The sequence below is a fragment of the Mustela erminea genome, chromosome 7 (assembly GCF_009829155.1).
Source record: "Mustela erminea isolate mMusErm1 chromosome 7, mMusErm1.Pri, whole genome shotgun sequence".
Taxonomy (NCBI): Eukaryota; Metazoa; Chordata; class Mammalia; order Carnivora; family Mustelidae; genus Mustela; species Mustela erminea.
The window spans coordinates 115,958,949-115,982,673 of record NC_045620.1 but is presented as its reverse complement, the minus strand read 5'-3'; the positions used below and the strand labels follow the sequence as shown (position 1 = coordinate 115,982,673).

Genomic DNA, 23,725 nt, shown 5'->3' with positions numbered 1-23,725 from the left:
TTACAAAATGGCAGTCTTTTATGTTGTTAAAAATTTAGGATACAGTTGTTTTAAACTTCAGATTTTTCTTCACCAAATTTTTTTTTCCTAGTTAATTAATCTTCTTTGTATAGTGAGGTATTGTATGTTTGTTTCAGTCCAAAATTTGTTGAGAAATATGTTGCAAAACTCTTATTTAAATCTAGCATTAGAGTACAGATTAATCTACCAGCACTGTTTTTTAACATTAAATCTGTATAACTCTTACCAGTCTTTAACCATTTATTTATAACAAAAAATGTTTGACATACAAATGCAATTTGATCATAATCTTATTTTTTTCCCTATACTTTTCTGAAAGTTAAAATATTTTGTAGTTATTTTTGTTTTAATTTAAAAAAACACAGTAGAAAATTGGACCATCTCAAACACATTTTCAGCCTGCCAATATTTATTTTTAACCTCTCTACCTGTGGTTTTCAAGGGCAGTTTTGCCTCCCAAGGACATTTGGCCATGTCTGGAGACATTTTAGGGTGTCACAAATGGGTTAAGAGTGGAATCTTCTGGTAATATGTAGTGGGTAGAGGCCAGGGATACTGCCAGAAATCCTCCAATGCACAGGACTGCTTCCACAACAATTATCCAGCCCCAAAATGTCAGTAGTGTAAGGTTGAGAAATCCTATCCTGTGTCAAGTCTTTTTCTATCATAGTTTCCTTGATTTCTACCCTTGAAGTTCTTCCTCTCATTTTACTCTATAAAATTACTACATCAATAAGTACTGTATAAATTTCTAGTGGAAATAATTTAAGATTGGTTATGTGTATAATCAGAAAACCATGGTACATTTTATTTAGTTAAATTCTTGACCAAAATGTTATTTTTTTCCTGCTTTTTATTTAACTCTATACTTTTACCTATTCCTGGGAAAACGCTGTTACACTTAATAAACGTGTAAAATTTTCACTTAATCTGTTTTTCTACTTCTTAGAAGAAGAAGCAGGAGAAGGTTAACTTTGTAATGATCAATTCATTTTCTTTCAGCAACCAAATTTCTTGAAGCAGTTGCCCAAAAGTTGCCCAAATCACAAGGGATACTGTTAAAAAGACTGATAACAAGACTCTTTCCTTAGTGATTTTGATTCAACAGAGCTAGAATGAATCCCAGAATTCTTTTTTTTTTTTTTCTTTTTAAGATTTTATTTTTCAGAGGTGCCTGGGTGGCTCAGTGGGTTAAACCTCTGCCTTGGGCTCAGGTCATGATCTCAGGGTCCTGGAATCCAGCCCTGCTTAGGACTCTCTGCTCAGCAGGGAGCCTGCTTCCCCCCATCTCTTTCTTTCTGCCTCTCTGCCTACTTGTGATCTCTCTCTCTGTCAAATAAATAAAATCTTAAAAAAAAAAAAATTTTATTTTTATGTCAGCTCCACACCCAGCATGGGGCTCAAACTCACAACCCCAAGATCAAGAGTCTCATGCTCCACCAGCTGAGCCAACCAGGTGCCCCTTGGGATTCTCTTTTTAATAGGCACCCAGGTGATTTCTATGATGAGACAAATTTGATAACAAAAGATTTCGTTTGCATAAGACAAGGAACAGAACAACCACAAACATTTTTAATAATTTTAAACATTCTCAGTAAGTTGTACTGTTTATCACAGTTGGTTGTCAGGGTTGTTTTAAGAAAATACTGTTAATTTTATTTTACTCTCTGATACCAAAAATGTTAATTGACTTGCTAATATGCTGTCTTTTGTCTTTTTTGTTTGTTTTTTTAAAGCTGTTTGGTGTGTTTTGGGCTGCCTACAGTGCTGCTTCATTGTTAGTGGGTGAAGAATTCAAGACCAAAAAGCCTCTCCTGATTTATCCTATCTTTTTACTATACATTTATTTTTTGTCCTTATATACTGGGGTGTGATTCAAGTCATATATGAGTAGAAAAAGGCAATGTTACATTTGTGTGTAGTCGGGGAATTCTTGCTGAGGTGATTGAAGAAAACCTGTTGATGGTAAAATTTTACATGTTCTACATGTAAAGGCAGTTTTGAGGTCTTTTTAAAACCATATTTTTTGTATTTAATTAAGCATTTGCAGTTTTCTGGACTTTTGGGGGTCAGAATTCCAAATTCTGTTTGATTCTTCATATTCCAGTGAATAAAATATAAAAGCATTGTGTTTTTAAGATTGTGTCAATATTCACCTAAAAACTTGTGCCAAAAGCACCTGGAATGGCAATTATATTTCATTCAAAGGGTAAATATGGCAGCATCCTCATAATCTAAAAGTGCAATTTTTTTTTCTTTAAAGGGTTTTCTCCTGCATCACAGATCCTGTAGATATATATTTATATTTATACATATATATTTATGAAATAATTCTTATTAGTCACAAAATATATTTCTGAATAGCTAAAAGTTAAGATATTTTAAATCTGATGCTTAACCATTCTTTAATTTGGCCATTAATCTTTTTATTTATAAATTTAAATTTGTTTTTTGTATTGTATATACTTTAAAAAGTCTCACTTGTGCTTCAGTATGTCCTTATTTAGAAGTCTAACTAAAACTAATTTTAACAGTTGCTGACGTAGGTTTGCTTGGTTATGCTTTGAAAAAACTTTTTTGAATGCCTAACTATCTGATTTCAGTTTCTGTTCATCTTTCTGACCAAAGGAACAGAGGTTTAATGGATATGGGATTATTATAATTGTTAATATGTAGAAAATACTAATATTTATAGCATCAGTAAATATTTTTAAGTGGTACTCCTAAGTTATAAAAGTTGCTGGAAAGAGACCTTTAAAATCTTGTGGTCTTGAACAATGTTAAATGAAGTAGAAAAAAATAAAATGCTTCCCAGCTGTGTTTTGCTTTAGAACACCTTGTCCTGTATTACTAACAAGTATCAGGTACTCTAACAAATGTACAGTATTTGTTAAGCCCTAAGAAATTTAACTAGTAAAATTTTTGTTGCAAATTATTTCATAGACTCTACATGTACTTTAGTTACTATTACTTTGTAAAGTAGATAAAATATTTATGTCCATAAAATGGCAAATGCCTGATAACTGTTAGCAAATTATCATATTATCCTTTCTGGTCTCAGATGGAGGAGTTAACTGCTGTCCTCAATGTGCTAACATGGCCATGGCCATCTCTTAGTATGTATTCCTTTAGCAGCCGAATGTGTCAGGAAATACCCAGCAACTCTCAAGCAAGTCTTAAAAAGGTACCAAGCCAGTCTCCCCTCCTTTCACCCCTTCTCCCACTATAAAAAAAAAAAGAAAAGAAAAGAAAAGAAAAAAACCTATTTTAAGCTGCAGGAAAAGTGTGAAACTATCTTTGAGGTAGAGTAATAAGAAAATTACATAAACTAATTTTTTTAAACAAGCTTAGGGCAACAAATAGAAGCACCCAGAGGGATAGAATTTCTAGAGCCTAAAATAATATGAAGTTATGAGGAAGGATCAATAACTACAGATGCAGCAACTGTAAAATAAATATTTGTCACGTATAAGGAATTTCTAAAGTCAGTACTTTCTTACAATGAATTATTATATTTGATGTACATGGTGTTGACTCTGGAATCTTCCCTAAGAAGCTGGGGGTTTGGTACCAGGGGGTAATATTTTACTAAGCAATAAATCAAGGCATTTTGGGACCCACTCTATCAAAAAATGGTTTAATTTTTTTAAGCTGTCATTTCTTTAACATGTGAATAAAAGGTTACATATGTGGATCATGTTTATTCCCTAATGATGTAAGATAAGGTATTTGTGTTCTAAAAAGGTATTTAAAAATAATAGCATTTAATCGTGAGAACTACCCTGCTCAGGGTCTATGTAGATACAGTTCATAATGTTACAAGCCCAGCCAACATCTTCATGTGCTAAGCAAGGTCATTAAAACAAATTGTCAGTTTGGAAATGATTTGTAAATTTGTACAAGGTACAGTACTAACAGTGATAAGCTGACCATGACAATGTCCTTTCCTTGAGTTTTTATATCATAATATTTTCTAAGTCATATTGATTTTAAATCATGATTCCAACCTAATTATTAGTTTATTAGTATTTTTAAGACAGAACTAGCCAGATTGTCTCTTCTAGTTGTGTGTGTGTATGTGTGTGTCTGTTTTTAAGTGTTACCAGTTGTAGTAATCATGATAAATGTTAATCATTAAAAGGAGAATTATGAGAAATATTTACTTCTGTTTCAAAGTGATTGTAAAATAATTGAAATTTTGATTAAAAATTAAAATCTATAATTTTCATTGTATTAAACAAGTTAGGAAGGTTTATAAAGCTTTATGAACCATTATTAAATTTGCTTATTTGTAAGGTCTATTATGAGACAGTTTTATATATAACAATGTATGTTTCCAAAAATTCCCCAATATTAAAATGCTAATATAGAGTTTTAAATTAGTGAAAATTTGCATTGACTTAAAATAATGAAGTAGATATTTTTATTGTTTAAAATTTAGTCAAATTTATTTTTTAAAATTCCAATGTAATTAAACATTGAATAAAACAAAGCTTCTACAAACTAATAAAAACAGTATTTTTCATATTCAGCAAAACTAGTTGAATATTTTAAGATGATTGTTATTTACTTGTCTTTTACATTTTTATGTATATTTTAGCCAGTTTTAGGCTCTAGGGAATTGTGACGCCATTTTGAAGTTATAATATCTTCCATATAATTTTTTTTTAAGATTTTTATTTTTAAGTAGTCTCTACACCCAACATGAGGTTCACAACCCCAAGATCAGGAGTTGCATGCTCTACCTACTTAGCTAACAAGGCGCCCCTCGTACAATTCTTTTTTTATTTTTCTTTGTTTGTAGTTGAAGAGGCTTGTATTAATATATTTCTTTCTGGTTACATGGCATGGCAGACTGAAATAAGGCTTAAGAGAGCTAAAAATCACCCTAAGCAGTTCTCTGCTCTGGTAACGTAAAATAATAGTGCTTTATCATCCTTTCATAAACAGTTTCTTTAATTTCCCTTAAGAAACTGAATCACAGTTTCTATATTGTTTCTCATTTGTATGATTTCCTGGCAGTAGTTTATATGTTTGAGAATCTGTTGCCACTTCTTAAATAAATCCAAAAATAAGATTTTGACATCAGTAAAGTCTAGACATTCTTAGATCTTTGAACTTCAAATCATGATATTTTCTGAGGAAAGTTCCACTTGTGAATATATTTTCTTTGCAACAGACTGGTATAAACTTCGGACACTACCCATGTCTCTCAGGAGTGTGGTGATCTGAAAGAATTCCCTGTACATGGCATATTATTAAACCGGAAGCTTAAGGTTAGGGTTCTCGTTTGAAATTCTTTTGATATGCTGAGGTTGCAGCATGGTTGGAGGTTAATTAAAGGAAAGAGTGTCAGGATGATTAAGGTGGCATTAGTAAGGGGCTCCTGGGTGACTCTGTGGTAAGCATCTGACTCTAATTTCGGCTCAGGTTATGATCTTGAACCCGCATCAGGCTCCAAGATCAGCTGTGAGTCTGCTTGAGGTTCCCTCTCTCTCCCTCCACCCCTTTTCCCTGCATGCATGCGCACTCTCTCTCCAAAAAAAAAAAAAAAAAATTGGGGGCGCCTGGGTGGCTCAGTGGGTTAAAGCCTCTGCCTTCGGCTCGGGTCATGATCTCAGTGTCCTGGGATCGAGCCCCGCATCGGGCTCTCTGCTCAGCGGGGAGCCTGCTTCCTCCTCTCTCTCTGCCTGCCTCTCTGCCTGCTTGTGATCTCTCTCTGTCAAATAAATAAAATCTTAAAAAAAAATTTATTTTAAGATTTTATTTGACAGAAAGAAAGAGAGATCATAAGTAGGCAGAGAGTCAGGCGGAGAGGGGGAAACAGGCTTCACACTGAGCAGAGAGCCTAATGCAGGACTTGATCCTAAGACCCTGAGATCATGACCTGAGCCGAAGGCAGAGGCACCACCACTGAGCCACCCAGACACCCCCCCCAAAAAATTTTTTAATGGCACTAGTAAAATAATTCCCAGTCTTAAACACTGTATGTTGGTAGTGACCCTGGTTTTAACTTTACTTAGTTTCAGTTTCAGTTATTTTCAGTTTTAGTATCCACAAGTTTTTACTTAGAAGATATTAATAGTTTGCAAGGGCTTGAAAAAAAATTCTTCAACATCCTTTCTAGACCATTCGGAGCTATACAAATGCTGTCACTGAGATTTTCTTTTTCTTTTTTTTTTTTTTTTTTTTTAAAGATTATTTATTTATTTATTTGACAGAGAGAGAGAGAGAGATCACAAGTAGGCAGAGAGGCAGGCAGAGAGAGAGAGGAGGAAGCAGGCTCCCCGCTGAGCAGAGAGCCCAACGCGGGACTCGATCCCAGGACCCTGAGATCATGACCCGAGCCGAAGGCAGCGGCTTAACCCACTGAGCCACCCAGGCGCCCTGTCACTGAGATTTTCTTGTAAGTTAGGTATTGGTAGGAAAAATACTTTTTGTACAATTTTTACATTTAACTTATAATTAGAGCATATGAAGGTTATTAATATAGTGGGGAAGTAAACTTTGCTACCTGTAATAGTTTTGTTAAATTAGCACTTGGAATATAAGTAAATTAGATGTATCAAGAACAGAAACCTTGGATTTTCTATGATAGTTGCCACTGAGCAATTTTTATTAAAAACTGAACAAGCAGACTTTACTGATGTCAAAATACCAAAGTATTTATACAGGATTAATTACACAGAATGACTGGTTATGGGAGAAATCTGTCTTCTGGTGATAAAGAAAAAAAAAATAGAAAAGTAGATTGCTGCTGTTCACATTATGTTGAAAGTAAATGATTGAAATTCCCTCTTTTTGCTTGATTTTATTATGACCCTGCTCACCTTTGTGAAATTAATCAGTTGCTATGTGAAGTATCACTTAAATAGTATGCACCATTTGATAAACACTCCCATGTTTTCTAAGCTTTATGCAGAATTATTCTCTATGATGATGGGTCTAGGTGCTAAGTCCCTCATATTCAATTTTCTTTGGCCCATGGGACTTAGGACAATCTTTTGCATAATAAAACTTTATTTTCAAAGGATGGTATCGGTGGTGGCCCCAAGAACAAAACATTCAGAAGAAACAACATTTGAATTGGTACCCTGACTGTGAAGAGAAGGTAGATATGCATCAAGTACTTATTGAGTTCTTTGACCTATTTGGTGCTGTGCTAAGTGCAAGGATACTGTGATGCAGAAACCACCTATGCACACCCTGACTTTAAGGGGGCAGTATTGTTGGAGAGATCGCCAGTTAGTTTCACAGTTGTAAAACAAATGCAGCAAGTGGAGAAATAAGAAGTATAGGTCTGAGGAAGCAAGAGAATCTATCATTGAAGAAAAGCCATGATGCTCAAGCTAAAATCTTAGGGATAAGTAAAAGTTAACTAGGCAGGGGCACCTGGGTGGCTCAGTCATTAAGCATCTGCCTTTGGCTCAGGTCATGATCCCAGAGTCCTGGGATCGAGCCCCACATCAGGCTCCCTGCCCAGCGAGAAGCCTGCTTCTCCCTCTCCTACTCTTCTGCTTGTATTCCCTCTCTTGCTGTCTCTCTCTCTCTCTCTCTCTCAAATAAATAAATAAAATCTTCAAAAAAAAGAAGTCAACTAGGCAGAGATAGGAGGGAAGACTATTTAGACAGAGAATAGTAGGTATGTAGAAGGAAATGAAAACTCATTTGGCTGAAGTTCAGTAGTTCATGAAATTGAACAGGTTAAATTGGCAGTAGTCCATATCTGACATTCTAAGCCATGTTTTCCTTGTCATGGCTTTTGTTAAGAAGTACAGTATCAGAAACGTGTTTTTAATATTAAAAGCTAAGATACACAATTCTGTTCTCGATATATACCCAACAGAAATGCATATACATATGCCACAAGAGACATGCACGTAGTAACATGATTCATAATAGCCAAAAATTGGAAACAGCATGTCCATCAACATAGAGTGGATATATAGGTGTAACACAATGAAATGTTACACGATGAAAATGAATGACTAAAACCATATGTAACGTGGAGAGTTTCACAATCATGGGTGAACAAAGGAGAAGCCAAAGAACTTACCCTGTATTACTCCATTTATATGAAGTTCAAACACAGGCAAAATTAAGCAATAGCGTTTAGAGATACATACTGAGGTGCAAAGTCTTTTTTAAACAGTTTTAATGAGGAGTATTGCACACCACAAAGTTCATCCATCCTAAGTATACAGTTTGATAATTTTTAGTAAGTTTGTATAGTTGTACAACCATTACCACAATCCAATTGGCCAAGTCATTTTTATAAAAAATAAAGTGACCGCTATAAAAGGTTAATAGTGGTTACCCTTAATGGGGAAGGAGAAGGTTTGTATTTGGAGTCATGAGAAGGACTCCTTTCATGGGTGTTTGGTTTTTAATATCATATATCATTAAGCTGTTATGTTTTATGTCTTCTCTGTGTGTGTGTGTTACAATGCAGTCTTATATTTTTTAAATTGTTTTAGACAGGCGACACATTTTAACAGAGGTAAATTATTACTTCCCATCTTTATTATTATTGTTATTCTCCACAGTAATGCAAGCTTCACTGGGATAGGACATTTTCTGACATGTTCATCAGTTTATCCCGAGTACTTTTTGAATGCATACATAAACCCGATCGTTGAATCCTGAACTCAGATCCACATCCAGTGAATTTCAAAGCCTTAATCATGAGTCTTTAAGAGTGTTAGAGTCAGGGGTGCCTGGGTGGCTTAGCAGGTTAAAGCCTCTGCCTTCGGCTCAGGTCATGATCCTGGGGTCCTGGGATTGAGCCCCACGTCGTCGGGCTCTCTGCTCAGTGGGGAGCCTGATTCCCCCCACCCCCCGCCTGCTTGTGATCTCTGTCAAATAAATAAAATCTTAAAAAAAAAAAAAAGTGTTAGAGTTCGGCAAAACCTTAGAGATCATCTAATGAGTATAATCATTTCTCATTATACAGATGAGGAAATTAGTGTCTGAAATAACACTGTTGACCGACCAGTTAAGAGTTTGTCTCCACAAACCATAAGTGACTCTTAATCTCACAAAACAGACTGAGGGTTGCTGGGGGGAGAGGGGTTGGGAGAAGGGTGGGGTTATGGACATTGGGGAGGGTATGTGCTATGGTGAGTGCTGTGAAGTGTGTAAACCTGGCGATTCACAGACCTGTACCCCTGGGGATAAAAATATATTACATGTTTATAAAAATTAAAAAAAAAAAAAAGTTTGTCTCCAAACCTCAAACCTATTGTTTTTCATTACAGCATGGCATAACAGTGTTGCCACTTAGCAGCATAGGTGTAGTTGCCTTTTACCATAGTCCATCATAAAAATAATGGAAACATCTTTGCTTTCCTTTTTAATCCTTTAATCCTTTCTTTTCCACTTTTTAAAGTCCACTGTTAGTTTTAGGCTTTCAAGTACTACACATTAATATTAAATAATTAAGGCTCAAAGGGTTGTCATCCTTTGAATTGTCCTGGTATTCAATAAACATTAGCTTATATGTTAGCTATTAATAATACCGAAGTAATTTAGATTAATAGCATTTCCAGTAACAGACCCAATTATATGTGGAAAATTAGTATATGATAATGGTAGCATGTCAAATTTATACAAAAAGATGCATTATCAGGGTGCCTGGCTAGCCCAGTCAGAAAAGCATGCAACTCTTGATCTCGGGTTGTGAATTTGTTTTTTTGTTTTTTTTTTAAATTATTTTTATTTTTTATTTATTTACTTGAGAGAGGCAAAGACAAAGTGAGAGAGAGAATGCAAGCAGGGGGAGAAGCAGAGAGAGAGAGACAAGGACACTCCATGCTGAGCAGGGAGTCTGACTTGGGGCTCCATCCCAGGACCCCGAGATCATGACCTGAGCCAAAAGCAAGAGTTGGATGCTTAGCCAACTGAGCCACCCCCTTGGGGTTGTGAGTTTGAGCCCCACGTTGAATGTAGAAATTATTAGAGGGATATGAATTATTAAGTAAGTGGCAGTACTGCATCAGATAAGAACATATGTGGTTATAAGAAGCAACGCTATGATCAATGGCTTCATTAAATAGGAGTTTATATTTCTCACTTAAGAAATCCAAGGATATATAATCTAGGACTAATATGGCAACTTAATGTCATCAATAACTCAGGCTTGTTTTATCTTCTTGTTGAGCCATTTTGGGTGTGTGGCTTTCATTTTCATTGTATCAAGGTAGGTGCTTCATATTAGGTATTACATCTAGATTCCTAGCAGAAAGAAAGGTGAAAGAGGCCAAAATGATCATGTCAGTCAAAGTTGCCCTTATTTAGAAATGGCACTCCATGACTTCCCCTTATATCTTAGTATAGAGCTGCATCCCTTGGATACCCTTGCTGCAAGAGTCTGGGATGCTATTTTAAGCTGGGCAAATTACTTGCTCTAAACAAAGTCACAGTTCTGTTAGTAAAGGGAAAATAGATGCCAGGTAGGTAAATAGCAGTGTCTTAGAAAGACATGGCAGGCCACTTGGAAAGATACAAAGCTGGATCTGCACCTCACTTTTTATGCCAAAGTAAATTACAGATCTATCAAATATTTTAAAAACAAAAGCAAGAAAAAAAAACAGGATTTAATTTTTCATAGAATTCTTTGAGAAATTAGGGTTTTCAAAGCATGATGGCATAAAACACAAAAACCAAAAGGAAGAGATTAAGAAAGTTGGCTACATGGCATTTAAAATTATTCTATAAATAAGGATAGTGGCTCAGTTAAGCGTTTGCCTTAGGCTTAGGTCATGATCCCTGGGTCCTGGGATCAAGGTGTGTCTGGGCTTCCTGCTCAGTCAGGAACCTGTTTCTTCTACTCCCTCTGCCGCACTCCCTGCTTGTATGGTCTCTCTCTCAAGTAAATATAATCTAAAAAAAAAAAAAAAAAAAAAAGATAAATTACAAGTTGAGGAGAAATGTTTATAAGACTTACATAGACAAATGACTAATTTCCTTAATAAAAAAATATTAACTAGTTATTTAAAATGTTCAAAGGATATATAAGGGCAATTATGTATTATGTATTATGTAATATGTAATAGTAAAAGAATATAATTAAAATGAGCAGGGGATATAAATGAGCAATCCAAGAGGGGAGAAATGATTTAAAAATAAGACCAATGCATATGTACAAATGTACAAATTCATTTGTGATTAAATGCAGTTTAAACAGTAGCAACATTGGCCCCTCTGATTGCCTAAACTTAAAAAGATTGGTAATATCCAGTGTTAGTTCAGATTATGTGCAGATCTGATTTAACTGATAAACATGAGCATGGCTGTCTAAATTGCTGAAATATTGAAATGCATGCTAGCATTGGTAAGTAGTATTACTGTTATTACATTAGCACTGAAGTTAATTAGGTAAATCCTGGTAAAGATTTATTAGTCCTATTGTGACATTCATTGGTAATGGACCTTTTGTTGTAATGGCATAGGAGAAACATTTGCAACATTTTTGGCGTGGTCTTTGTCTTGGTAAATAATGTTGCTACATTTTGCTTTACCTGTGAAACTTTTCATGCCCCAGCAATTGCTACTTCTAAATGGTTTGGTTTTAATTTGGTTTTACTTTTAGTGCGTTGTAATTCTTAGGCGAGAAGTAAATACATTTAGTATTTTAAAATAGGAGAATTTATGGGGCGCCTGGGTGGCTCAGTGGATTGAGGCCTCTGCCTTCGGCTCAGGTCATGATCCCAGGGTCCTGGGATCAAGCCCCACATCCAGCTCTCTGCTCAGCAGAGAGCCTGCTTTCTTCTCCCCGCCCCCCACCTCTCTGCCTACTTGTTATCTCTATCTGTCAAATAAATAAAGTCTTTTAGGGGCACCTGGGTGGCTCAGTGGGTTAAGCTGCTGCCTTCAGCTCAGGTCATGGTCTCAGGGTCCTGGGATCGAGTCCCACATCGGGCTCTCTGCTCAGCAGGGAGCCTGCTTCCCTCTCTCTCTCTCTGCCTGCCTCTTCGTCTACTTGTGATCTCTGTCTGTCAAATAAATAAATAAAATCTTTGATAAAGTCTTTTAAAAAAAATAGAATTTATAACAAAATATAAATAATGGATACCCCAAAACTATTTGACACTGGAACATGTGCATATCCTGTGTCCCAGCAATTCCGTGTGCACACCAACACATGAATTCAGCACTGTGTGATGGAACTTGGCACAATGATGGAAGTAGTCTGTAGTCTTTGTTATCTACACAGCAGGTGTGTGGGTTTTGAGTACTTGGAATGTGACTAAATCAACTGAGAAAGTTACTATTATTTTTTTGAGTAAGCTCTCTGCCCAACATGAGCACTTGAACTCACGACCTTTAGATCAAGAGTCCCATGCTCTACCTACTGAATCAGGCAGGAGCCCCTCATTTTCAACTTAATTTTATTTAAACTTAAGGAGCACCTGTGGTTATTAGGTACTATATTGGTCAAAGTAAGTATAACAACACCATTAATAACACACAAAACTGGAAACAACACAAATAGACACATTCTGGCACTCTCACACAATAGAATATAATTAGATTGAAAGGTCTAGAACTACATGTGAAATCACAGATGAGTTCAAAAACCGAATGCTTAGCTAAAGAAGCCAAACACAAAATAATACATGCTTTATGGTTCTATTTATGTAAAGTACAAAAACAGGATGTTGGTTACTCTCCGGTGGGGAGGAAGTGACTGAAAGAGGGTTCAGGATTTAGGCATCTAGGATGCTGTTCTATTTCTTAATCTGGGTGGTAATTATATGGGTGTGTTCAGTTTGTGAAAAGTTATCAAGCTGTACACTTGTAACATGCATACTTGTTTTTAAAGATTTTACTTATTTATTTGACAGACAGTGAGAGAGGGAACACAAGCAGGGGGAATGGGAGAGGGAGTAGCAGGCTTCCCACTAAGCAGGGAGCCCGATGCGGGGCATAATCCCAGGACCCTGGGATCATGAGCTGGGCCAAAGGCAGACACCTGATGACTGAGCCACCCAGGCACCCCACATGCATACTTTCTATAAGGACACTGTGTTTGAACCTTGTAAATTGGAGGCGGGGGGGGGGGAACACCCAGAAAGAAGTGTCAGCAAAATGTTGGTAAGCTTCTTAACATTTCTTTTAAATGTCATAAATGTTCACGTTCTAAAACTGTGGAAAAATATGATAATGAACTTTAGCTTAGAACATTTCTTGAAACATCCTGAAATGTCTTTTGATACTGTGTAAGAATTAATATAAAATAAAACAAGTGATTTTCATTTCTGAAATGAAAACACGACTTTTTGCAGGTGATGTGAAGGATGAATGCAAACAGTGATCAGAAATGTGCTGAAGGTGGGAAGTGCTAACTCAGACTTCAACCAAAAAGCAGTCATTCTTGCTTAAAGCTCATAGTTCAAAGATTTGCAGTCATCAATGAGAAGATTAAAAAGATCATATATCATTTTCAACAATAAGGAATTTGAAGTAGTGTTTTATATAAATTTCACCTGAGAGTTCCAATTGATCAAAGAAAAAATATTTTAAAAGTACCATTCACATTGTTAATACCAACTACTGTGTGTTAATGTTAAGTACAAAGAAGAAATTTTAGGCATGAAATGTTTAATAAAACTTATTAATACAGACTTTGTAATTTAGACTTATGGTCTCACTTATAAAACATATCTGACAAAAAGAGGAATGTAAATTTCAATCATTACCTCAAAACTTCAATTGTTACACATAAAAGTATCTCTGTAATTTACTTAAAAGGCAAAATATCACAATTTTTAAAATAGTTTAATGGCTTTCATTGCTGCTGTGGAGCTGAAAGTAACATCTGGGGGAAAATACCAAACTTTATTGTAGGCGTTCCAAGGAATATGATTCCAATAAGAACTATATTGCATTTTGAACAGACAGTATTATGAAATGCTAGAGAAGAAATCCAAAATTATAGCCAAAGTTTAGAAAAACTTCTAGGTGTCTTAAATTGACAAAAGTCAGTACACTTGAGTATGTCTAAATAATGCAGTAAAGATATAAAAAAAGAATCACTTTATTTTCCCAATAAACTGTATATTTACTATCATAAATTTACAAACAAAGGTAAAGTTTTCTGAGAAAGTTAATATCAGAAGAGCTCAGAATTATGATAATAATGGTAATTAGATTTATGTTTTGGCTTCAATGGCAGGCTATAGTTTCAGAACTACAAAGGTGATTTGAAAATCATACCAAGCCTCACTTGGTTTCTTTATTCAAAATCTGGAAATCAGAGCAAACATTTAGAATATGAAAATATTTTTTAAGATTTTATTTATTTATTTATTTGACAGAGATCACAAATAGGCAGAGAGGCAGGCGGAGAGAGAGGTGGAAGCAGGCTCATTGCCGAACAGAATGCTGGATGCAGCTCCATCCCAGGATCGTGGTATCATGTCCCGAGCCGAAAGCAGAGGCTTTAACCCACTGAACCACCCAGGCGCCCCTGGATGGTTCCCCTGGATGGTTCTAAAAATATGAAAATATTTTTAGAAATTTGGCCTTACTGGGTAGCTGGGTGGTTCAGTCATTGAGCATCTGCCTTCAGCTCAGGTCATGATCCCAGGGTCCTGGGATTAAGTTGGGGTCCCTGCTTGGCGGGAAGCCTGCTTCTCCCTCTCCCACTCCCCCTGCTTATGTTCCCTCTCTCTCTGTCAAATAAGTAAAAATAAAATCTTAAAAAAAAAAAAAAAGAAATTTGGCCTTACTAAAAGATATTTGATCAAACATTATTTGGGGGTTTTCTATTAGTGTTTTGGATGAGATTAATATTCAAATAAGTAGACCGAGTAAAACAGATTGCCCTCCATAAGGTGAGTGGACGTCAACCTGAAGGCCTGAATACAACAAAAAAGCTGACCCTCCTTCCCACCCCTCAAGAGAGAAATTCCTCATGGCTGACTGCCTTCGAGCTGGAACATCTTTTTTTTTCCTGCCTCTGGACTCAACTCTTCCTGGGTTTCAAGCCTGCCAGCGTTTGGACTGGAACTACACCATTGGCTCTCCTGCATCTCCAGCCTGCCTACTTAACCTGCATATCTTTGGACTTGTCAGCCTCTAACCGTGTGAGCTAATTCCTTATAATAAAACTCTTTGCATATGTATTATACATATATATATTTATACATTTATATATTTACTATTGGTTCTATTTCTCTGGAGAACCCCAATATGCTTTCTTTCCTGTTCATAGTCTTAAAACATGGATTTTTTAAGTAACTTTTGTACAGTCTTATTCTAAGTATACTTTAGTGTTCAGTGATTTTCAGAAACCTATATTAGAGAAAATAGTTATATAACATTTACCTTTTTAAAGCATAGGGAATGCAAATCTTTCTGTAAGTGTGTTATCATACTTGTGAACAGCTTGTCACAGAATACGGTTACCTGAAAACTCCACTCACTCCTGAGTATTTTTTGGCTAGTTACTGTTCCTCAAACCTGGATGTTCTCTAACTGGCACCCAGTGGGATTTCTCTCTCTCTGGTCATCTGACCTTCGGAGTCTGGCTTCAGTCCGCTACAGGGTTTATTTTTTGGAAGCAGAATCACAGCGATGCCCAGCTGATTGGTTTATCTAACACGTTGGTTACACAAGTTCTCTTATTATGAACCTATATTTTCTTGTTTTACTATTGGTCTGGCCTGGTGCTTTGGAGGCTATTTTCTTCCCTTGAGAAACTAGGAAAAAGAGACTCCTAGCTGTTTCCTTCCTGTTACCTTCTAAGTCTGCACTATCTTCTCTGTATTTGGACCTTTTCCTAATAATCTCCAGCCTTTGCTTATTCAGTGTGGTAGCTCTCTAATACTAATTTAATGTGTATTCATTAAGGTGCAAGAAACATCATATTTCTCTGTTTTTCTAAATTAAATCTAACCTTGAGCTTCCTCAGGCCTGGCTAAAGGACTTCCAGTATGGGTGGAATATGGGATTTTCTAACCCCTTCACTGGATCTTACGAGAACCCCTGATCTTACTGGCTGCCAAGGATCTTTCTTCTGTGGTTTTTTGAGTTTTCCATTGTTCCCATTGCTTCTTTTAGAGAATGCTGTTGTTGGGGGATGGTCGTTCATCAGGCCCTGTTGCTCTGTAAAGTTCATCAAATGCCCTCACTGCCATCTTCCCACTGACCACAGGCTGGCACAGCACAGAAACTTCCACTTTGCTCTCAGGGCCCTGCACTTATGCCAGCCTTGGCCACTCTGGACACAGACACATTAAAGAGACACATCCAAACCTCTTTTTTTTTTCTTCTTCTTCTTCTTTTTTTGGAAGTGGGAAAGGGGCACAGGGAGAAGGAGAGATCATCATAAGCAGGTTCCACACCCAGGGTGTGCTCAGTGTGGGGCTCGATCTCACAACCCTGAGATCATGACCTGAGCCAGAATCAAGAGTCAGATACTTAACCAAGGTGTCCTGACACATCTAGCCCTCTTAAGAAAACTCCCCCAAATCCAATCCCTTTCCCAGTCCCTGGGACTCCTTTTATTCTAACCAGGCTACTCCTTTTTCCATCCCAAGCACCAATATCTTCCACAGCCCTGTTCCATCGTCATCACCAGGTTAATTCCTTTTCAACAAAGTACTGGAAGAATTTTCTTCCATGACAACCCCTGAAATACAAAGGAGCTGCATCATACCCCACTCTCTGCAAATAACCAGTGGGGAAGAACCCCAATTCTGGAACATAAAGTCTTGATTGGAAAATAGGTGATACCTCTCTATCAAAATGAGGAAATACATTTCTATCATGAGGAGTTACAGTCAGGAAAATAAGACAAAGGTGATATTTCTTTTAAATATACTATAAGACATTTCAGACTTACAAAAAAAGATATGCACATTAATGTAATCAGCACCTGTGTTTAAAAAAAAAAAATACGGGGTCCTGGGTGGTTCTGCCTTCAGCTCAGGTCATGATCACGAGGTTCTGGGATTGAACCCCATGTCAGGATCCCTGCTCAACGGGGAGCCTGCTTCTCCCTCTCCCTCTGCTCCTCCCTCTGCTTGTGCTTTCTCTCACGCTCTCTCCCACTATGTCAAATAAATAAAAAATCTTTTAAAAAAGTAAAAACTAAAGTTTAAGAAATAAAGCATTACTAACAGTTTGTATTCCATAATCATATTTTCCTTACTTTTCCTCCCAACAGAAATGAAGACTCTTCCTAAATTTTGTGGTTCTCATTTCCATGCATTTCGTTAAAATTTTACTACATATGTATGTATCCTTGAGCAGTGTATGTATGATTGCTTTGTGTGTTTTAAGTTTGTATGTTGGTAGTATCTCCTGGTGTGTATTCCTCTGCATCCAGCTTCATCTGTGGGAAGACAGCTGCAGATTCACATTTTCACTGCTGTAGAGAATTTCCTTGAATGAATAAACCACATCCTACTCACCCTTTCTCCAGTGGATGGGGTAGGTTGTAACCAAGTATGTATTATCAGGTATTACATACGATGTAGCTATGAACATTCTTTTCCGTAGTGCCTTGTTGACTGAAGGAACATTTCTCTACAGGAAACTTGACCTAGGAGTAGAATTGCTGGATCCTAGGGCATGAACATCTTCTAATTCATTATCAGCCGTAAATTGGTCTCCATAGTTGAGACACCCATACACCAGCTTACCTTTTGCTTCACATCTTTACCAATGCTTAACATGTCCAGAATTCTTAGCTTTTGCCAATGTAATGGTATTTCATTGTGGTTTTAATGTCCCTGATTACCAATGAAGTGGAGCATTTTTCATATGCTTGTTAGCTGTTCAGGTTTCCTATTCTGTAAAGGGCTCTTGTGCTTGATCATACTCTCTGTCGTCAACATTATTATTGTTATTTTACAATATTGGGTTGTCTTTTTTTGATATTGATTTATAGGAGTTCTTTATGTGTTCCAGAAATTAATTCCTTGGGGCGCCTGGGTGGCTCAGTCAGTTAAGCCTCTGCCTTTGGCTCAAGTCATGATCTCAGGGTCCTGGGATCAAACCAGGCATCGGGCTTTCTGCTCGGCAGGGAGTCTGCTTCTCCTTCTCCCTCTGCCCCCTCCCCCGACTTGTGTGCATGCTCTTTCCTTCTCTCAAATAAATAAAATGTAAAAAATAAAAAAAAAAAAAACAAAAAAAACCCTAATTCCTTGTCGTTGGCTTACATTTGCAAATATATTCTTCCAATCTGCAGCTTGTCTTTTTATTTTGCTTATGGCATATTTGAATGTATAGAATTTTAAAACTTTAGTATAGTTAAATGTCAGTTTTCTTTCTTGTGTGCTTTAATCTTTTTCTAAAAGACAACTCTTTTGGGGGAGCCTGGGTTGCTTAGTCGGTTGGGTGTCTGCCTTTGGCTCGGGTCATGATCTCAGGGTCCTGGGATCTAGCCCCACATTGAGCTCCCTGTTCAGTGGAGAGTCTGTTTCTCTCTCTCTCTCTCTGACCCTCCTCTCTGCTTCTGTGCACTCATATTCTCTCTCTCTCTCTTTCTGTGTTAAATAAGTAAATAAAATCTTTTAAATAAAAAATAAAATTTTTCGGGCGCCTGGGTGGCTCAGTGGGTTAAGCCTCTGCCTTCAGCTCATGTCATGATCTCAGGGTCCTGGGATCGAGTCCCGCATCGGGCTCTCTGCTCAGCAGTGAGCCTGCTTCCTCCTCTCTCTCTCTCTGCCTGCCTCTCTGCCTACTTGTGATCTCTCTCTGTCAAATAAAGAAAGAAAATCTTTTAAAAAAATTAATAAAATTTTTCATATCACTTACAAAGTTTAGGGTATATGTCTAATGTATGTTCAACATCGTTCCTTTTGCTGTTATAGTATCTTCCAAGGATAAATTCACACTGGTGTCATGATATAAATCTATCTTTCTGGTCAGAATTCAGCTTGGCTTACAAGTCATTCTTAATATTTTTGCTTCCTTTAGAGAAACATAATCATGAGCAAGGCAAATGTTCTCTGGATAGATAATAAAAACTTTCCCATATCCCACCATATAGTATTTCCTGATTCATTTTTAAAGTAATAAATTTCTCTAAACATCCATGATCCTCTTCATGCTCCACTTTAAAAAATACACTAATCTTCTTACTTTTCCTGCATACCTTGAAGTGTGAATAAGCAGCAGGAGATGGAGCCTCGGTTTAGCCCGAGATGAAGCCTGAGCACATTTACAGGATTGCTGGACAGGCTCACCAGAAGCCCATTTCCATGAGGCCCTGCAAATGCTTAAAGGACTGAACTCATCCTTGGGGAAGAGAGAACCAGGCATAGTAAATTTAGCACAACTGCATACTTTTACTTTTTCTGAGGTAAGAGAAAATTTTGTACCAAGTCTGAAACGTGGATTTGATTCACAGGTCAACAGTACCTTCCCTACTCCCTTCTTCCCCCGATGGAAAACAGATATGACATTAAAGTCAACCCATAAGCATTTTAGATTATATAGTATAAACTTTCTTCTCAACTCTGAGAATACTTTTATCCTCAAATATTTATGCTAAAATATTTGACCACCAGACCACCCAGTTTCCAATCTCACCCTTATCACTTACCTGGGAGACATTCAGCAAGTTACTTAACTTCTGTGCCTCGGTTTCTTGAACTGTAAAATGAAAATAATAAAAGTAGTAGCTACACTATAGGATTATAATGATAATTAAATGATGTATGTGTATGTATGCATGTGTGTATATAAATATGTCTATTTCCCATTTGCTCATACAGCCCAGTAGCCTTGAGTATACAAAGTATCGGGATGTTGGCTCCTAAATTCCATTCTCCATTAAAAAGAACCAAGACTCCTTGAAGAAATGGTTGATTCCAGGTCTGAGGCAGGGAAAATACAAGATGACCCTGGAACATCTTTTTGTGCTATGTCAAAGTCACAGGAACCTGTTTGAAGGAGCTCTCATAGACCAAATCTGGAATAGTTTGAACATCAAAAACAAACAAACAAACAAAGAAAAAGGGATATAACCTATTGAGTAAAGAACAGGGCCGTGGGGTGCCTGGGTGGCTTAGTCCGTTAAGCATCCTACTCTTGATTTCAGCGCAAGCCATGCAATCGAACGCACCCCACTTTTAGAGAGACACACTCTGTCTCTCTAAAATATCTTTAAAAAAAAGATTCTCTCTTGCCTCTCCCCCCTTGTTCTTTCTCTCTCTCTCTCTTAAAAAAAAAAAGAACATGGCCACAATGGTAAAGTTAGAAATAAAGAGAAAGTTCATTTTTTAAAGTAGAAAGTCATGTGGAAGAAATGAGGGAATAAGAAAGCATCATTTGGCAACCATAATAGTAATAATTATGGACGCTAAAACTAGTGGATGAAAGTTTGAGGAATAATAATATTTACATAGTCTCAGACCATCTTTCCACAAGACACCTATTAAGTAAAAGAGAAAACTAATAACTTGACAGTTGGAGAAATCTGGTTGATACCAACTTAACCAATATTAAAGGTAATGTTATTAATAGTGGGGCAAACCAATATTATATGCCTTTTGAAGCACTGATGAGAACTCAGCATCGGAAAAAAAAAAAAAGGAAAGAAAAAAAACCCAACAGCAACAACAAAAAACTCAACATCACTTCTGTGTATTCTTGCCAAATCACTTAGTCTGAATCTACTCATGGGGAGCTATCAGACAAGTCCAAACTGAGGGACTGTCCACAACACAACTGACCTATGCTCTTCAAAAATATCAGTGTCATTTACCACAGAAAAAGGCTGAGAAACTGCCAAATGAATGGATGCTAAGGAAGCATGACAATTGAATGCACACATAGTCTCGAATGTTCTGATTCAGAAGACATTTTTCGAACAAATGTTGAAACCTGAATGTTTAGATAGATTAGATAATAGTATTACATCAATTACAGTTTCTATGACTTTAGGAAAAACTCACTATTGAGGTATTTAAAGATAAAATAATAGAATGTAACTTACTCTTAAATGGTTCAAGAAAAAAATTACATATTATAGACACATATGAAGGGAATAGGGAGAAGTAAAGGTAAAATGTTAACAATTGGTGGGGCACCTGGGTGGCTCAGTGGGTTAAAGCCTCTGCCTTTGACTCAGGTCATGATCCCGGGGTCCTGGGATCGAGCCCGCGTCAGACTCTCTGCTCAGTGGGGAGCCTGCTTCTCCTTCTCTCTCTGCCTGCATCTCTGCCTACATATGATCTCTGTCTGTCAAATAAATAAATAAATTAAATATATATAAATATAATAAATTAAAAAATGTTAACAACTGGCGAATCTGGGTAAAAGATATTAAGGAGCTCTTTGTCTTATTTTTGCAACTTTTCTCTCTGAAATTGATTTGTTTATTACCTTGATTATAGTAATGGTTTCATGGGTGTATGCATATGTGCAAACTCATCAAACTATACATTAAATATGTGCAGTTTTTGTGTGTCAATTATACATCAGTAAAGGGGAAAAAATTTTAATGTATGTAAAAAAGCTTAGATATTGTTTGTCACATAAGTATATGTGGCTTTGCTGCCATTATAAGGATAGATTAGAAACCTACGGGATGTGAAGATACAAGAATGTGAGGGTAAAGATCATGAACATAAGTGACATTCTCCTTAGATGGTCACAAGTCCCAGGAATCCCAGGACTTGGGATAGTTTATTTTAGAGTCCAACATAGCCTGTATTTTTTTCCACTTGGAAAGAATTGAAAAGCATATGATCTTGAAGTGGAAAGTAAAAAATAGCTTTTTATTTGAAAAGAATGGAAAGATTTTTGTAGGCAGATGATAAGCACACCATCTGGTTAACTCAAGAGAAATCCTAGAACTTAGATTTCCACATTTTTTATCAGCCATGTATGGTTTAAGATAGACCTCCGTAAGCTAAAAATATCATTTTTGTTCTACGATTCATATGTTAATTGAAAATGCCATCAATTGCAGAGCTAATGATTTCATTTGTACCTCTCAAGTTCGGATGTGCAAGACAAATTCGTCATGTAAGAAGTAGACAAAGTTGGCACCATAGGGTCTAAAATTAAATAAGTTCTAATTTTCAAATACAATCACACTCAACGATCCTCAACCAGGTACAATTTTGCCTTTAGCGGATATTTTGCAAAGTCTGGAGACATGTTTGGGTGTCACTAGTGGGTGAAAGGAAGGTGAAAAGGGGAGGGATTATTACTGGCACCTAGTGTTAGAAATCAGAGATTCGGGGCGCCTGGGTGGCTCAGTGGGTTAAAGCTTCTGCCTTCGGCTCGGGTCATGGTCCCAGGGTCCTGGGATTGAGCCCCACATCAGGCTCTCTGCTCAGCAGGGAGCCTGCTTCCTCCTCTCTCTCTGTCTGACTCTCTGCCTACTTGTGATCTCTCTCTCTCTCTCTGTCAAATAAATAAATAAAATCTTTTTTAAAAAGAGAGAGAGAAAGAAATCAGAGATTCTACTAAATACCCTACAATCCATAGGACAGCCTCCTACAACAAAGACTTCTCTGGTCCAAAATGTCAATAGTGCCAAAGATGAGAAATCCTACACAAAGTGAATACATTTTCTAAAATGTCAAGCAGTTAAAGTGCTAGTAAGGATAATGTTTCTAGTCCTATCTTGGTATAGAATTTTATCAGCTAGTTTGTGCTTAGTACATAATAAATATTCAATATATATTTGTTTAATCAATCAAAAATTTGTGCTGCTCTTATTTTATGAATATTATTTATGGTTTTCCTCTCATTTATGTATGCACTAAAACTGGACCAGAACTTCATTGATAGCTACCTAGTAAGTGTCCCACCCTTGTTTCAAAATATAGCAAGGGAGAGATTTTTATATAATATTATAGATAAGGTGGGAAGTTGGGCCAGCCTGGTGGTGGGTATTGTGGAGGGCATGTATTGCATGGAGCACTGGGTGTGGTGCATAAACAATGAATTCTAGTACACTGAAAAGTAATTTTGAAAACTTAAAAATTAAAAAAACATTCAGACCAAAAAAAAAAAAAAAAGATTATAGATAAACTAGGATACAGGAAAGTGAAGAACAAGCAATATCCAATGGAGATTGAGTATGAAAGAAAATTTTTGTGGCTTCTTGTATAATGAAAGGATTTTCATTTATTTATTTATTTATTTATTTATTTATTTATTTATTTATTTGACAGAGATCACAAGTAGGCAGAGAGGCAGGCAGAGAGAGAGAGGGGAGGAAGCAGGCTCCCTGCTGAGCAGGGACTCGATCCCAGGACCTTGAGATCATGACCTGAGCCGAAGGCAGAGGCTTTAACCCACTGAGCCACCCAGGCGCCCCAATGAAAGGATTTTCAATGACATTTTAGACATGTCTTGGGAAATCTCATTTAAAACAAAAAATTCAAATGATATTCAATACATGGATAAGAATCCAGCCTTGTGGGGCACCTGCGTGGCTCAGCTGGTTAAACCGTTAACCGTCTATCTTGAGCTCCCCACTCAGTGGGGAGTCTGCTTCTCCCTCTCCCTCTGTCTCTCCTCTTACTTTTGCTCTCTCTCTCCCAAATAAATAAATAAAATCTTAAAAAAAAAAAAGAAAAAGAAAAAGAATCCAGCCTTGTAAGTGTTTACATGCTGTGCAAAATTTTAAAGCTGTTAGGGCAAAACAACTTGTCCCAACAAATGAGAGAGGATAAGTCTCTCCCCGTCCTCCTTTGCTTATTTTGTGCTTGAGCAAAACGAAGTAGTA

At 36.8% G+C, this 23,725-nt stretch overlaps 1 protein-coding gene across 2 annotated transcripts in view; it reads left to right on the top strand.

Annotated features, from left to right (window-relative positions):
* YIPF4 (Yip1 domain family member 4) overlaps positions 1–13,927 on the top strand; it is a 40,579-nt gene extending 26,652 nt beyond the window's left edge. Inside the window, exon 6 of one of the 2 annotated variants that reach the window (XM_032353035.1) lies at positions 13,308–13,927. In XM_032353035.1, coding sequence (XP_032208926.1) covers positions 13,308–13,316 — 9 coding nt within the window. In that variant the 3' untranslated portion in view covers positions 13,317–13,927. Of the gene's footprint in view, positions 1–1,757; positions 3,716–13,307 lie in introns of those variants that run through there. The other variant, XM_032353034.1, reaches the window with a different exon arrangement.
* The last annotated feature ends 9,798 nt before the right edge of the window (positions 13,928–23,725 follow it).